The 16,989-nt window shown below is 38.4% G+C and overlaps 3 protein-coding genes across 5 annotated transcripts; 1 reads left to right on the top strand and 2 right to left on the bottom strand.

Annotated features, from left to right (window-relative positions):
• Positions 1–2,445, bottom strand: LOC21388931 (probably inactive leucine-rich repeat receptor-like protein kinase At3g28040). The gene is made up of 3 exons (XM_024171821.1): positions 2,199–2,445; positions 1,583–1,998; positions 1–1,410 (listed from the first exon to the last, which is right to left on the bottom strand). Exons 1-3 carry the CDS (start codon positions 2,443–2,445, stop codon positions 1–3), a joined length of 2,073 nt encoding a protein of 690 aa, XP_024027589.1.
• A 2,437-nt stretch (positions 2,446–4,882) lies between these two features.
• Positions 4,883–12,178, top strand: LOC21388932 (mannosyl-oligosaccharide glucosidase GCS1). Its single transcript, XM_024171820.1, has 22 exons — positions 4,883–5,362; positions 5,444–5,517; positions 5,633–5,884; positions 6,334–6,511; positions 6,714–6,802; positions 6,918–6,981; positions 7,117–7,213; positions 7,487–7,569; positions 7,854–7,961; positions 8,387–8,508; positions 8,628–8,735; positions 8,837–8,910; positions 9,141–9,266; positions 9,543–9,610; positions 10,091–10,237; positions 10,319–10,369; positions 10,603–10,659; positions 11,116–11,265; positions 11,414–11,505; positions 11,594–11,703; positions 11,781–11,844; positions 11,937–12,178. Exons 1-22 carry the CDS (start codon positions 5,057–5,059, stop codon positions 12,079–12,081), a joined length of 2,565 nt encoding a protein of 854 aa, XP_024027588.1. The 5' UTR covers positions 4,883–5,056; the 3' UTR covers positions 12,082–12,178.
• A 383-nt stretch (positions 12,179–12,561) lies between these two features.
• On the bottom strand, positions 12,562–16,989 carry LOC21388933 (nuclear pore complex protein NUP54). Of its 3 annotated transcripts, none has more exons than XM_024171828.1 (10): positions 16,407–16,989; positions 16,094–16,147; positions 15,908–15,967; positions 15,685–15,795; positions 14,134–14,199; positions 13,950–14,036; positions 13,750–13,851; positions 13,506–13,655; positions 13,292–13,397; positions 12,562–13,112 (listed from the first exon to the last, which is right to left on the bottom strand). In XM_024171828.1, the coding sequence occupies exons 1-9, from the start codon at positions 16,887–16,889 to the stop codon at positions 13,296–13,298; spliced, it is 1,215 nt and encodes a 404-aa protein (XP_024027596.1). In that variant the 5' UTR covers positions 16,890–16,989; the 3' UTR covers positions 12,562–13,112; positions 13,292–13,295. The 3 variants fall into 3 exon arrangements, with proteins under 3 accessions (XP_024027596.1, XP_024027595.1, XP_010105793.1); XM_024171827.1 differs by having other exon boundaries at positions 12,562–13,206; XM_010107491.2 differs by having other exon boundaries at positions 12,562–13,397.

Raw genomic sequence — 16,989 nt, forward strand, 5'->3', positions numbered from 1 at the left:
TTAAGTGACATAATTCGAAGGAGTCTCTTTTACATTGTCGATGAACCTGAAATATGAATGTCTCCAAGAGTCTTTTATCACCAAACTGCCACAAACAGCCCAAAATCCAGTGATGAATCCCAATCCAATACTTACGTAAAGCCAAAACTTGTCGTGCCGATCATCGTCCTCATCATCGGTTCCTTCTTTACTTTGATCAGTGACTTGAACGCTAGGCCCTGAGCACAAGGTTGGCAGGGGAGGTCCACAGAGTCCCGAGTTACCTTTGTAAATGGACGGATCATTCAAGGTGTTTAACTGACCAGTAAATGGAATTGTTCCGGACAAAGTGTTGTGTAACACGTCCAAATGACTCAAGAAATTAAGAGAAGACATGCTCAAGGGACCAGGATCTTCAAGACGGTTCCAAGAAAGGTCAAGAGTTTCTAAAAATTTCAGGTCTCTGATTTTCTCCGGTATTCTTCCAGTCAAGTGGTTCATGGACAAATTCAAGGCAACCAGTTTCGAAAGATTTGTTAAAGTTGTTGGGATTTCCCCGGAGAGACTATTCACCGAAAGATCAATCATGTTTACTATCTTAAGCTGCACATAGTCATCTTGTCTTCCTTTCAGAACCAATTGCATATTCATATAGCTCATGAAGTCTTGGGATTTTGACGGTGGCACCTTACTATAAAAGCCTGAATGTTGAAAGCCAGCCATCATGCCCAGACACGTGGGGATTGGTCCGGAGAAATTGTTATGAGCAAGATCCAAGACATGGATGAAGGCGAGTTGGCACAACTCCTCAGGTATATTACCGGTGAGCAAGTTGTTTCTTAGGCGCAATATTTCTATTGAGAAAAGTCTTTTGCCAATCCATTTCGGTATGATTCCCGAAAACATGTTATCTCTGAGATCAATCACTGGCACCGATCGCCTACAATCTCGCAAAGAAGAAGATAGCTCTCCAGAAAGTCCATTCTTACTCAGTTGCAACCAGTACAGATAAGGCAATGAGCACAATGAACTGGGAATCATACCAGTTACGTTATTGTTTGATAGATCTATGCTCCACAAATCTTGCATTCCCTCCCAATGGTTAGGGATTTGTCCTGATAAGAGATTGTTTGATAGGTCAAGAGTTCCCAAACTCTTCAGTTTGATTAAGGATGGATGAATGCTACCATTTATAAAGTTCCCAGAGACGAGGTCAAGGAAAGTCAACCCCGGCATTACATGGCCAATTCTTGAAGGTATTGGTCCAGAAAACATGTTGTTTCTTAAAGAGAGAGATGCAACACTAGACCAAAGAGGAAATGGCCCTTTAAAGAAATTGAAACTCAAATCCACAATCCAAAGGGACACCGAGAATGATGAACCGGGAAGTTCTCCCCTTAAGTTGTTGCGAGAAAGGTCCAATTGCTCAAACTGTGGGGACAATTTCCAAAACCAATCAGGTAATGTGTCTGAGATTGCAGCATTAGAAATGGTTATTTCTCTGAGTCGTCGTTGTGTTTTGAGCCATGCAGGGAATGTTGGACCGACTTGGCAACCACTGATTTGAAGAGTAAATAGATTGAAAGGCCCAATCATGAGCCACCTTAAGAACTAATGAGTTCTTTGAAGATGATAAAGAAAGCCAAGACAAATTTGTAAGATTACGGAAATGATCTTCACTTATGACGCCTTCCCAGGAATTATAGAAAAGATCTAAATTCCGTAGCTCTTGAAGTTCTCCGATACTTTCCGGGATGGTCGCATACATATTGTTGAACGAGAGGTCAAGTTTTTCCAAGTTTGACAAATTTCCCATGCGTGGGGGAATTAGACCTGAGAATGAGTTGTAGGAAAGACTAAGGTACTTCAAATGTTTGAGGTATCCTAGAGAATTTGGCAAGTGCCCACTAAGTTTATTAGCAGTCAAGTCTAAATACTCTAGACTAACGTTACTACACCCTGATAAATCATTGACAAGCTCTTCTATTTCACCAGTAATGTCATAGTTACTTGAAAGATCTAAAGTTTGCAAATTGCAAAGGCACCCTTTTATAACCTTAGGAATGGGGCCTCCGAGATTGGACCAAGAAAGGTTCAGGTTGAAAAGAGTAGTGATATTGAACAACCACTGAAGAATTGAAGAAGAGTTTGGTTGAAACTGAGATAAAAAACTAATAGCAACGTCAAATTAAGATGTGGAAGAGATTGAAGAGAATTACCGAGATTACATTTCGACGGGTGAAGTTCCAGAAGGGAAGGAAGCATATTAATAGCTTGGAGCCAACCTTCATAGGTTTTGTTAAGGTTCACGCCTCCCAAGTTGAGATACTCCAAGGAAGAAAGGTTTGGGAGCCAATGTAAGTCTGACGCCCAAAGCTGGTGCGGATACGAAATAGCTTGGAGATCAAGGTAACGCAACTTTGACAGATTACCAATACTAGGAGGAATCATTTCACCGAAAGACATAGGTCTACGTATCGCAAATTCGTCAAAGAACCCGCAAAACTTGGGATTGGAATTCCTTGGAAAGCATTGCCACTTAGATCCAAGTAAGCAAGGTATTTCAGGTCCAGTAAAGGACTCAATTTACCCCCCAAATTCAACTGCTTACATGATTTTTTGTTGGATTCTTCTGGGGAACTAGAAAGTCAAGTTTGACAAATTTCCCATGCATGGGGGAATTAGACCTGAGAATGAGTTGTAGGAAAGACTAAGGTACTTCAAATGTTTGAGGTATCCTAGAGAATTTGGCAAGTGCCCACTAAGTTTATTAGCAGTCAAGTCTAAATACTCTAGACTAACATTACTACACCCTGATAAATCATTGACAAGCTCTTACTTGAAAGATCTAAAGTTTGCAAATTGCAAAGGCACCCTTAAATAACCTTAGGAATGGGGCCTCCGAGATTGGACCAAGAAAGGTTCAGGTTGAAAAGAGTAGTGATATTGAACAACCACTGAAGAATTGAAGAAGAGTTGAAGTGGTTGAAACTGAGATCAAAAACTAATAGCGACATCAAATTAAGATGTGGAAGAGATTGAAGAGAACTACCGAGATTACATTTCGACAGGTGAAGTTCCAGAAGGGAAGGAAGCATATTAATAGCTTGGAGCCAACCTTCATAGGTTTTGTTAAGGTTCACGCCTCCCAAGTTGAGATACTCCAAGGAAGAAAGGTTTGGGAGCCAATGTAAGTCTGATGCCCAAAGCTCGCGCGGATACGAAATAGCTTGGAGATCAAGGTAACGCAACTTTGACAGATTACCAATACTAGGAGGAATCATTCCACCGATGGAACTCAGTATTCAAGTGAGTCTTTAGGAACTTAGCCCCACCAGAAAGCCAGCCTCCCACTAATCCGAAGAATAAGGAAGGATGCTATCTCCCTGTTACTTACCGTCATAGGACTGGGGAAGCTACTTCCAAGGATAAAAGAAAGCTACTTCTATTCTAAGGGGGCTCGCAACTTGATTAGAGAAGGGCCGAGTCTGATAGGTCTAAGTATCGCAAATTCGTCAAAGAACCCGCAAAACTTGGGATTGGAATTCCTTGGAAAGCATTGCCACTTAGATCCAAGTAAGCAAGATATTTCAGGTCCAGTAAAGGACTCAATTTACCCCCCAAATTCAACTGCTTACATGATTTTTTGTTGGATTCTTCTGGGGAACTAGAAAAATATCAACTGTGGAGATCAAGTTTTGTCAAGTAACCTGTTTGGTTGCTACATCCGACACCAAACCAGTTGCAGCAATCTTTGCCAACCCAAGAAGAAAGGCAATTCGAAGTGTCGTTAAGACCTTCTTTAAACGAAAGAAGCGAGTTTCTCTCCTTAGTACTGCAACTAAGAGCAGAGTTTTCAGCATTGGAATTAGACCATCTGTTGGCTTGGACAAGATTTCTTTCTGCTACTAAGAAAAGCAAAATTACAATGAAAAATGGGAAAGTGGTTTTTCTACTGCACATCTCCAAGTAGCCAAGAAACACCTAAAATTTCAAAGAGACTTATTTCGATGATCAACTTGCAAATTAATGTTGCAGTGAAATTGCCATATATAATTGTTGTGAAGTAAACTCCAATTAGTAAGTACCAACAATTTCCAAGCGTGAGCACAATTTAGGAGATTTCAAAAGTTGAATAAAATATTTTTAGACCAATTGATGTTGGTGATCGACTTGTTATTATTTGATTGACAAATGTCATTTGTGTAGTTCTAATCTTTGACTTGAACAGTTTTTTTTTTTTTTTTTTTTTTTTCCAGTTCATACCTTTTCTTTAGTCCGAAAGGACTAAAGGCAAGTCTTCAGATCCATAGAATGCCGAATAGGTATACATGCCACCTTTTCGAAGCGACTGATTTTTCTGGTTTGCCTAATTGCCTTGTTTATAACATCACATATAGTTTAAATTGGGGTCAAAATTTGTGCATTTAGTACTGGAATAAACTCGTGGTACAAATCACGTGAACCCATCAACTAAACGATTACTTAATTACTATGCGATTAGAACCTAATTATTTCTCGTAAATTTTCATCAATTTTAATGTTAAAACTAAAACTATTACAAAATTTAAAAGTTTAGGAAGTAATTTACCGAGAAAAAAAAAGTTTAAGATCACAATAGCACATACTCATAGAAACTAATAACAAAAAGACATAAAACATACTTTTGAAACGTTTTAAAAAAAAATAAATATCTATGTTTTCAAACCGATTGAAGTAAAGATAAATATGAAGGGTAAATAAATAAATTATTTACCATGAGCATTTATGATTAAATCGATGAGTATGATATTTATTATTATGATTGTTTCAAAAATATTTTATTTACTTGAAAATCGTTTCAAATTTATATGCTGTTGACTACCATTACTGAAACCGATAGTGGTAATAATCCTTGAGAAAAATGTTTTTAGCTAAATTGAACTGGGCCGAGCTGTAAATTGCTTGGGCTCGATTGCATTCAGCTTGGCCGGAGTTCATCTCTTAACATTCTTCTCCTCCCGACTGATCACTCACACAGAGAGACTTTTTTCGGAGCGTCCTCCGACTTTCGACATCAGTACCTCCTGGTCTGAAAATGACCGGAGGCGGCAGAGCAAGTGCTCGGAGCAGAATCAAGTCCTCCTCAGACGCCTATGGCCGCAACGAACCTCCTTCTTCGCCAAAACCAAAACCTCATTCCAAACCCCTTAGCAGAGGCGGTAGAACTCACGATTCCATTCGAATCTTCAATGTCGATCTCAAACTGATGCTAGGAATCAGCGTAATCTCCTTCTTCTTCATTTTTCTCCTCATCCATAAACTCGTCAAGCCCGCCGAACAATCTCGAAGACCTAGGGTTGTCACTCCCTTCCCTGCTCCCAAAGTCATGGACCTTCCTCAGGTAAAATCGCGATCTGAATCTCAATCTCTCCACATTTCTGTCGCGTATTCGTTCCGTGTTTGAATTCTCCGTTCGTCGCAGTTTCAAGGCGATCACAAGGAGAGCCTGTATTGGGGAACATATCGCCCTCACGTTTACCTTGGAGTTCGTGCCAGGTATTTCCTTGTTCGTTCGTCGGAAGAATTTGTAATCGTATTTCTATACATTTTGATCGATCTTCATGAATTACGACTGTGATTCTGACGATAATTGGATATCGCACTTGTTTAGGACTCCTCGTTCGTTGATCGCTGGATTAATGTGGCTCGGTATAAAGGACGGAAGGTATTTCATGAGGCATGTGTGCCAAGATTCTGATGAGATGAGTTTATATGGTTGGACCCACCATAATGGACGCGATTTTGGTCACCAAGTAATTGTTGACCAGGAGATGACCTTGGCCACGAGTTTCTTGAAATCGAAGCAGGAGGGAAGCGGTTATGGAGGAGATTGGGCGGTTAGAATTGATTTGCAAAACGAGAAGTAAATTTCCTAACCTAGTTCTATCTTATGTGTGTGTGTGCTTTCCTTCTTTTTATTTTATTTTTTTTTTTTTTTTGTAAATTTTCTGCGATAGAAAGTTGTGGAAATGTACGTTGTTAATGCAGTTGGTGGAAATTATTCTGCATATTTTGTATTGGAGCATTGTACGTTGAAATTGGTGGAAATTTGTTGAATTTCCTAACCTAGTTCTATCTTATGTGTGTGTGTGTGTGCTTTTCCTTCTTTTTTTTTTCTTTTTTTTTTTTTGTAAATTTTCTGCGATAGAAAGTTGTGGAAATGTACGTTGTTAATGCAGTTGGTGGAAATTATTCCGCATATTTTGTATTGGAGCATTGTACGTTGAAATTGGTGGAAATTTGTTGCTTTTATTAGGTCTACGTCGTTAATGCAATACTATATTGTTTACTTTTGCTGTTCTCTGTTTGTAGAGCTATGCAAAGCGAGGAACCATGGAGAAATACTGGACATCTTTTTTTCTATTTGGCTGATGAAGATGGAAGTGTTCTAAGTTTGAGTGGAGATACCTTGGACATTCATGGGAATTCTCTGCTCACATCTGGTTCACGAAGGGATGTTGGAAGTTGGCAGCTACATATGAAATCACAGGTAATCTTAGCAAAAGAGCACACTGTCTTTATCTTTTTCCAATTTAGTTTCTCAAATTTAAACTAAATTTATGACCCTCATTAGACACTAGTCACTACAAGTACACTTCATTCCAGTTCTTTATCTTTTTCCCTTTGATTTATGTTGCTAAATATCTTGGGAAATGAACCCTGTTTCCTACTTTTTGTTCTTCATTGTGCAGGAGGATTTGGAAGTTCATTATTCTGGTTTTAGGACGCCTCACATTCACAACTTATCTGATCTTGTGCAGCAAAATCTAGCAACACAAGTGTATGGAAATATGACTGTATTTTTAACCTTATTAATCTAACATAATGTGCTTTATACGTGTTATAATTTCTTTCTCTTGGCAACTCTAATTTTTGCTTCCATTTTCTAAGGCTAGAAAGTTTGATCGACTCAAGTTGTCCGACACATCTGAGGTGTCTCCAAATATTGTAGTTTTTCAGGTATGCAGCCGTTGAGGTAATTAGTGCTAGTAGGTTTGGAATTACCAGCTTACAATACATGAACTAAGAGAGCTTTTTTTTTTTTTTTTTTTTTAGTGTCTCATATAGCTCATCTTGTGATTTATTTCTATGCAGATTTCTTCCAGGATTCCATTCAAGATAGATATTGCATATCTTTCGGGCGCTAATTCAGAGTCTCCAAGAATAGAAGAACGCATTACCAGCCTTACAGGTTTTTCCATACTTTCCTCTAGTAATAGATATACTAAGCATACAGCTAAAATGTAAATTTTTGTAGCAAGTGGGTGCATACATATGCGATGCCTTTTTTGTGTTTTGTATGTATATGCTTATAACACCGAGAGATGTCTAGTATGTTTTCATTCTCACCAGATTTCATCTAGCACTGACTTCCAGCTAAAGCTTGTCCCAAGAAAGTGTTTTCAGTTGAACCCTTTTTTTTTTTTTTTTTTTTTTTTGATCCATCCAACTTTGTAATATGAAGGTACCTCACTCACCAGTCAACTGAAAGAGAAGCAAAGAGAATTTGACGCAAAGTTTGAGAAGAACTTTAATATGGCCAACAAGGTATATTAAACTAGTATTCTATTTACTGTAGACCACAATGTTGCATCATGCTGGATTGCAGAAGCATGTGATTTTGATGCTAAATGCAAGAGCTGTACTGCTACACAAAAACTGCCTTCCAAGATTTTTTTTTTTTTTTCGATTCCCCAAATTTAGAAAGAGATATGCTTGTGGAGGCATGAAAAAAATATATCTATTAGTTTTCCCGTTTCATTCCACTGCACCTATGTATCTATTCTCTCTAAAATAGAGGAATTTCTAACAGCAAGTTGTTATCTTTTCAGCTTGATTTAGAATCTATTGTTGTTGGTAAGGCTGCCATTGCAAACATGTTGGGTGGCATTGGCTACTTCTATGGCCAGTCAAAAATTTCACTCCCCAAAGATTCCAAGGTAAGTAAATTGATGTTTTCTTCTTTTTTCCCCCATCTATTATGGAGAAGATATCCCAAAAGAAGAATTATATCACCATCATAAGAGAACCTATTGATTCCTGACCTCTTTTGATTTTGTGAGAAGCCTTTTAGAATGGGACAATTGAATATCTTAATGAATCATGGTAATGAGACAGATGGAGCTGATATTGGGCCTTTGGCAGATCAGCTTATTAACTGTGGCACAGAAAACAAAAACAAAAACAAAAAACAAAGAAAAAAAAAGATAATTTTATTTCATACTGACTTTTAAATTTTCACGCAGCCTTTTTTTCTCTGCGGCTTTGTGTGCGTGAAATTGTTACTTTTTTTTTTTGTCTGTGATCAGCTATCCTAAATGTGGACCTCTGACAAAACTATACACTAGGCAATTTTCTCTTGCAGTTGGAAAGTCGTGATAATTTTATTGCATATTGGCCAGCTGAGCTTTACACGGCTGTTCCAAGTCGACCTTTCTTTCCTAGAGGATTTTTGTGGGATGAAGGTTTTCATCAACTACTGATTTGGTATGTTGCTTCACTTCTTGTCTATTTGTTAAATACTGATGTAAGAATTCAGTTGCTTCTTCTGTTATTATTATTTTCTAGTTAGACAGCTCTCTTGTAAATTTTCCAATATTGAGCAGGCGGTGGGATATTCATATTTCCTTGGATATTATTGGACACTGGTTAGATCTAATGAATGTCGATGGATGGATTCCACGTGAGCAAATTTTAGGTGCTGAAGCTCTAAGGTATCTACTTGGTCAATCATATGCATTAGTAGGTTGTCGTTTTAAATTTAAATTAAAAACTAATTCCCAAATCTTTCTTTTGTGTATTTGTGTCATTGCAGTAAGGTCCCTGAGGAATTTGTTGCTCAGCATCCAACAAATGGCAATCCACCAACTTTATTTCTGGTGTTACATGGTAACAAGTCTAGTTCATTTCTGTAATCCGGTGAACTTAGAAGTTTGTTGAGCAGGTTCCTTGAGATTGTTAAACATTTTCCCTATTATTTGTAATGATGCACATTCATATGTTATATATATTTTTTTTTTGTCCCTTTTGTATTGCTTATGTGGATTTTGTTGTCTTGATGAAAGGGTGATCTCTAATGTGGGGTGTGTGTGTCTGTCTGTGTCTATATATATATATAGATCTGGTTCATGGTTTAAAGAAAAACAAATTTAGTTCCACTGAAAGTAATGAAATCTCTTCATTCCTGGAACGTGCTTTTGTTCGCTTAGAAGCATGGTATCAATGGTTCAATACGACCCAATCAGGTATATGGTCCTTTTTAGCTGCCAGTTGCTTTGTTTCCTTTCCTTTTTTGTTTGAAGGATGGTGGCCATGGTAGATTTAGTGCTTGTTGTTGGCTAAAGGACACATCTGTATTAACACACGATATGTGGAGTCATAGAGAACCGTGTCTCTCTTCTACGTTCTAGACTCGTGTGTTGTATGCATAATGTCTGAGATGCTGTGAGTCTTTGGAAAAAAAAAATACACATAACAGAACAAATCATTCGATTGAACTGAACTGTTACCTTTGTACACAGGCAAGGAAATGAGTAGCTACTATTGGCATGGGAGAGACAACTCAACAACTCGGGAACTAAATCCAAAGGTTCTATTAAAAGCCATTTAATAATATATTGTCAACTTTACATTAAAAGAATTCTTTTTTGTCTTCCCTGCTAAGTTTTAGGCACAGACCTTAATAATTATTTTTGGAATCATGTGTTGCACTGCTAGAGTTATTAGGTATGGGCTTGATGTTTTATCAAAAATTGTCTGCTAAAGTTGATTACCTTTAAGGATGCCAAAGCTATATCCTCCATTCAACCTTTGGCCACAAGCTGGGTTCTAGATTTGTTTGGAATTTGGATTTTGATAGACACCAAATACTTTCTATGATTTGTTCCAGTTGGGATAGTTTGACTTTAGCCACTAATTTCTCATGATTAAGATGCTTTATTTACATAAATCAGGACATTATCAATGTGGAGTTTTCTTGTTTTAATCAATTCCTTCTTATTATTTGGATTGCTAAAGCTTTATTTATGAAGAGTAAATAAACTGTTGTTGGTATTCTGTTCATCTCCAGACACTTTCTTCTGGGCTGGATGATTATCCACGTGCTTCACACCCAACTGAGGATGAACGGCACGTGGATCTTAGATGTTGGATGCATCTTGCAGCAGATTGCATGCATTCCATTACTGAGCTGCTTGGGAAGAAAACCGAAGGAAAGGTATGGGCCTAAGGCGATTAAAGTTGGTTGTAAGAGATACCAGAATATATGTTGCTGAACCTTTATCATAAAATAATGCAGGATTATGGTATCACAGCCAAGCTTCTTTCAGGTTTTGAAATTCTAAATCAGGTTCGTTTCAATTTATTGTTCTCTGTCCACTGTTACTGATTTTAGTTATATTCTATTTAGGTTCCTGGCATTTCATTATATTTAGATCTGTGGGCTCCGTTTCCCATACCATCGTGATATATATGTTTATTGAAGGGTGTAGCACACATGTTTCCATATGTGTACCTAGATTGGAGCAGATAATCACTAATAGAGCAGTTGGCTAATCTCATTTGTGCTTGATGCTTAAACAGATGCATTTTGATGATGAATATGGAGCATATCTTGATTTCGGTTACCATACAGAGAAGGTATTCCCTGCTTGTACATTTTTTCTCATCCTAGAATTGGAAGCCTTTTCTTCTTGAATGAGCAGGAGCATGAACTCCGTCTAGTTAATAGGTTCTATAACTGCTTCTTGATGGGTTTCGATTCATTTTCCTCATTTTTCCCTCCCAAGAAATGGACGTCTTCTGGCTTGGATCCTGAGAAGTGTATATCATTTCAGTCATTTCAAAGCACTTAAAAGACATGTTCTTCATTCTCTGCTTCAAGATTTTTTTATAAGAAAATGACCTGCTTTAACTGAATCTTATTAGCCTGTTTGTATTATATTCTAATATTTTCTGATACACTGTACGTGATACATACAAATTTAATGTCGTACAGTGTATTGTTGGCTCGCTATATTTATTATCTACAGCACTATTATATAAGACGATTATCCTCTCCCCCTTTTTATATGCTTTTCCATTTGGTTCTCTAAGGTTCGTTTAAGTCAGAAAGAAATAAACGTTGGAAACAATTATGCAAGTCGAGAGTTTGTTCGCGAAGTATTAGAAAACCCTCAATTGAGACTGGTTCCTCACATTGGCTATGTCAGTCTTTTCCCGTTCATGAGGAGGCTCATTCCACCTGTAAGTTGCGTGTAATCTGTTTTGCTAAATGATTTGACTATACTTATTTCAGCATGAGGATATGAACATACGAGGACATCTTTCTTTCCTTGTCTCATTTTGTTGTCTTGCTTTGAGTATAAATTTCTTGTATTTATCAATGACACAGGAATCATCGATTCTGGGAAAACAACTTGACCTTATATCAAATAGAAGTATCTTATGGACTGATTTTGGTATCCGATCTCTGGCCAAAACAAGGTTAGCATGAGTTCTACATGGGTAATGTCCACTAACTGCTCAAGACTCTTGATTTTAGCTTAATATAAATTATGCATCTTGTCTACAGCTCCTTGTACATGAAACGCAACACAGAGCATGACCCTCCTTATTGGAGGGGTCCAATTTGGATGCAAATGAATTACTTGATTCTGTCAGCACTTGACCATTACTCTAAAGGTAAAGACTCAGAAATAAGGAAAAAAGTCGAACAAATTACATGGTTCTGCGTTAATTTATTGTTCGATTTGTTCCAGAGGATGGACCATTTAAAGAAAGAGCGAGAACCATCTACGATGACTTGCGGGGCAATCTGATTAGGTACTATTCCCTCGCAGATTTTGCCTGTTAATTGTTAATGCTTAACAGCCTTCTTCAAAGGTTTGTTGAATTTCGTTGTCCATTTGCTGCAGAAATGTGGTTCGCAAATATCACCAAACTGGCTTTTTGTTTGAACAATACGATCAGAGGAACGGCAAGGGAAAAGGGGCGCGGCTTTTCACTGGTTGGACGTCTCTCGTGCTATTGATGATGGGAGAAGCATATGGTGAAAGTTAGACCTCGTCACTACTTCCAAATGTTGTGTAAAATAAATGAACGATGGCAATACGGGGATACTTTCCTGCCAAATGAGGTAGACGTTTTTTTTTTTTCACGAAGAGGGCTGGTAATCCTAGAATTGACATCAATTACTAGGTCGATATTTGCGAATACGAAGCCTAAAGTAGAACTTTTTAGTTGGCCAGAAGGAGTCCAATAATGATCAAATTGGGGAAGGGGGAAATTTTATTGACACCCCAAGTTTTTATTAAGACACTCATACATATTTAAAAATTCAAAATTACTTTTCTTTTTAAAATTAAATTCTCACATAGTTCCATGATAGCATAGTGAAAAGGCCCAACACAAACTCTTGCCGGGCTGTTACAATCACAACTGGGCCCATTGTTATTAATGGGCCAACATATACTATTCTGGCCCAACGTGTACTTATACTGGGCCATTGCTAATCCCAATGGGCCCATTCGCTATTTAACGATGTGACGCATAGCGAGAAACAAGGTCGATATACGAGGCTTTACAAACCAAATGTAGGCTCTTATTGGACTTCTGGAGGATAGAATGGGCCACAATTCTTTTTCTTACCCTCACTATAGATCTAAATTTTTACGCTCAGATTAATATTCTTTTAATTAATATATTTACTAGAAATCAATGAGCAAATATTTGTAAGCCAAACATCGAAAGGATACTAGGGGTATTTCTCCTCTTCCCTTTTTTTTTCTTATCTCTTTTTTTTTCTTTCGGTTTTTTTAGAAATCAGGCGTCTTGCCTTAATTTTTATGGAATTATTTACCAGGCCGATTCCGTATCTAAGAAAAAGGTCAAAAAATTTCTTAAAAATTACACGTTTAAAAGAGTGAAATTTTTTACGTTGGAAATGCATCCAAATACATTGAAGCTACTCTGCGAGGCCTCATGATACCGCTCTCAGCCCAGCCCATGGCTACTTAGTCCACCAACAGTTGCTTGTATCTGTGCTCTAACAATTCTAGTTTCTACACGAGTAGAGTTGTGAATCTTGTGATCTTAAAAGCAAAAATAAAAAACAAAACAAAAAACAAAAGATGAGCGTTCCAGCACGCACTGCTGTAGATGTAGAGCCAGCACAAAACAATTCCGCTATAAAAACAATTATCTCCTATCAAAGTCGAACTCAAAACACAAAAAGGAAGTGGTGATGATGGAAGTTAGTCTTTTAGCTTACATCATCAGTCATTTCTGTCTTCAGCCATCATAATCTCCATGTCCCTGATATCTCGCTTCAAAACATTCCCGAGTCTTGCAATTGCCTCCGTCTGCTGTTGTAAGACCTGCCCCACAAAAAGGATTGCTCATCATTCTAATTTTATTCGTAGCGCACAACTACAACATTCTTATCACAAAAAACAACTAAAGAATAGAAAGCCTTCAAGAAATACCTCTTGCATATCAGCAAGACTCTGTTCATGTATTTTGGTTGATCCAGGAAGATAAAGAGAACCACCACCAACAATAGAATTCGCTTGAACACGGGATATCGTGAGCAAGTTTTGTACCCTTCTAGAAAGCTCAGCACCAGATCCTTTCAACTAGAAAGAGAAAAGTGTGTGGTTTTTCAGTAACATCGCCTGATAAGAACTATTAACGCATCAAAGAAAAGATAAAAGGACAAAAATTGGCTACCTGTCTAGTGACTGAAGCTAATTTCTCGGCCAGTTCAGCTTCTCCTTTCATTAAGGGTAGTCGGCAACCCTTTCCCTCTAGTGCCTCCAGTATTTTCATTACCTTTTAACACAAGTAAGATAAATTAAACACAACATAAGCAAGCTCTAGTGCACAAAAACAACTGAGTAATCTCAAGCATAGACCATAAATTGTCCCACCCTTAAAAGGCGCCGTTGAAGACCTTGCTCTTTCTGTCTCATTCTTTCAATCCGTGGTACAGTGTCTGCCTGAAAGTGCCTTTGAAGCTGCAGAATATGTGAAAAAAAAAAAAAAAAAAAAATTATAAGACGTACGTTTATATTAACAGGCAGTAGATACACAACAGAAGCAGTGAATGGATACCATCTTCACATTGCTTTGGGTCATTCTCAATCTCTCAGAATCTGAAAGAAAAACTTCATCTTGGAGCTGAAACAACATAGACAGAACTTCAGAATCCAACAAGTAGGTGGGTCACTCAGAGATGACGATAACAAGAAGGAAAGCAAAACCTTAAAGGAAAACCTCTGAAGATGTGACATTGCAAATAGGCTGGTTGCCCACACAACTCAAAAATGAAAACAGCAAGTCTGCTTCTTTTTTTTTTTTTGGTTAAAATATTTCTACAAATCCACTCTTCATTTTTTGCATAGCCAGTACAGGGAACATTCTCATGCATATATTTTTCCCAGCAAATATACACAGTATTACTAATAGTTAGTAGTTACCACTGTAATCTGATAAGCCTCCTTTACGATTTACTTATGTGAGGAGGAAGGCTCGGGAGAGGGGAGTGGCAGATACGGGAAATAACAGTGGGCAGGTGGATGTATTGGCAGAGCAAGAAACTGAGCTGGCAAGTGGTGTGTGAGCTGGCATGCTTAGTGGTTTCTCGGTAGGATTAGGGGGGAAAGTTAGTTACGGGAATGAGGATTGTATAAGTAGCAAGAGAGGGGGATTCTGGGAGGGATCTGGTAATTTCTGTGATCATCTAGAATTTGGGAGTGCACGGGGTCACTCGAACACCCCCATACCTAGGTCATAGTTTCCATAGTTCTGTAATTTTCTGCCATTGATTTAGCTCGTAGAGCTTGATTGTAATTCGTTGTGCATAATACAAGAAGTATATTGACTGGAAATTGCTAGACTTTGTTCGTGCTTATCATAATCATAGCTAGCTATGGTTGCAACTGGTGCATGTAAGGTCTAGGAAAGTGAAGTTCCAACGTTACAGAACTAGCAGAAATATTACCATGCCCATAGATGTATATGTCTACATTTAGTATTTTTCTATTGTTTGTCTTATGATTTAATGCAAAACAGGCAACCAAAAAGTAGGTTGTTAGTTGCTTTTGAGGTCTCCACATCTCCCCATTAGGTAGTCTCCTTCAACTACTAAATCGCATACAATAATATTTTTAGAGAGAGAATCAGGAGTGCAAAATATCAAGCAATCTCAAGCCGAGCTAATTGTGATCAGGAAATGAGAACTCCATATAGTATCATTGCTAATATATTAACATGCGCTGTTGTTGTTAAAGTACGGCTACTTATTGACATAAGTAACACAACTACAGAAAGACAATCAGGATAATTTCTTACTTTTGGCAATTGCATATCAATCAACTTCCTTTCAAGTAACACACAAAAGCACAAATTGACTACACGTGCATATTTTAGGTATCAACAAGCAATATCAATGTACACAGTAATATACATTAAGTGAAGCTCAGGTTTAGATTTATACTTATTGTTTAAAAAAACAAAAAAAAACAAATGGATAACAAATACGTGTTATCATTGTTCAAAAGCACCATTCAATCATGCTTAGTATTCCAAATCAACGACAAAAGCAACACACAAATTACAAAACAAAGAAGTAGGCATATGAATGCTTCAAACTAACAATAGTACCTTTAAACGCTGTGAAAGATCCTTAAAACCATGAACAAGCTGAGGCCATAAACGTTCTCTGTCCGTACTTTCCATACCCTCAAGCTTCCCCATAGCCTCTGCCCACATGATCTGGCATAGCAAACTAATCACCGGATTTAGTTGAAAGCCAAGGATAAGTAACGCTCAAAGTAAAATGAGTATCACCAGATACCAGAGAAGGAACGGAAGAGAATAAACTCACATCTGATACACCAGCCGGCTTCACCCTAAACTGCGGATCAGTTACACTGAACAACAAATGCTGCAAAAATCAACACACGAATTAATGCATCAAAGGAAGAAAGCAGAGCATAGAATGCAAAACACGAGGGGATTTCCGTGTGCAATAAGCTCTAGACAAGAAAGGACATAAACTATAAAAACGCACCTTGAAGGCATATTTAGGGTTTCCAGGATCTTCCTTGTAAGCCTCAACAATCGCCTAATTACATAGAAAATTAGGACCAAACGAAATAAACCTCAAGGGTTCCGAAAGAAAGTAAGTCATGCTACAAAACTACAGAAACTACGATTGACATATCAAATCTGACAAAGATGAACAAACCTAGGGTTTCCAAAGTCGCGATAACCTAACTCAGATTACAAGAACAGAGAAGTTCCAAATCGCACATCGAGTACAGAAAATTAAGACAAAAGGAGGAAACCCTAGCGTTTCGAAAAAATTTGAGGACCATACTAACTTGAATATCGCGATCGGCGAGAGAGAAAGGAATAGGAGCGACAGGAGCCATTTGAGTTGTGAGTTGCGAAGTAGGGAAGGGAGAAATCTGAGGCACCGTTGCGAGCGAAGTCGGAAAGCCAAAACCACCGGTGGACGGCAGCTGCTGAAACAATGAGGTCTGCTGCGGCTGCTGCTGCTGTTGATGAGTCTGCAAAGAAAATGGAGTGGAGAGCAAGGAGCCGAAGCCGCCGGTGGCAAAAGAAGGCGTCGACGGAGTTCCGAACGCCGGAGTGGATGACGGAGTTCCGAACGCCCGAACGGATGACGGAGTGCCGAACGCCGGAGTGGAGGACGGAGTGCCGAAGGCTGGTGTCGACGACGGAGTGCCGAAGGCTGGAGTAGAGGCCGACGCTCCGAAAGCCGGCGTCAAGGACGGAGTGCCAAAAGCCGGTGTCGACGACGGAGTTCCAAAACCCGGCGTCGACGACGGAGTGCCGAACATTTTTGGGTTTGGTGATGAGAGATTAGATTTTACACACACACAGAGAAACGAAATAAAACCCCTCGGTGTTTCTTTCAACTTGTGTACCGCGCCCGCTTGA

This window comes from Morus notabilis, unplaced genomic scaffold, assembly GCF_000414095.1.
Source record: "Morus notabilis unplaced genomic scaffold, ASM41409v2 Scaffold414, whole genome shotgun sequence".
NCBI classification, from domain to species: Eukaryota; Viridiplantae; Streptophyta; class Magnoliopsida; order Rosales; family Moraceae; genus Morus; species Morus notabilis.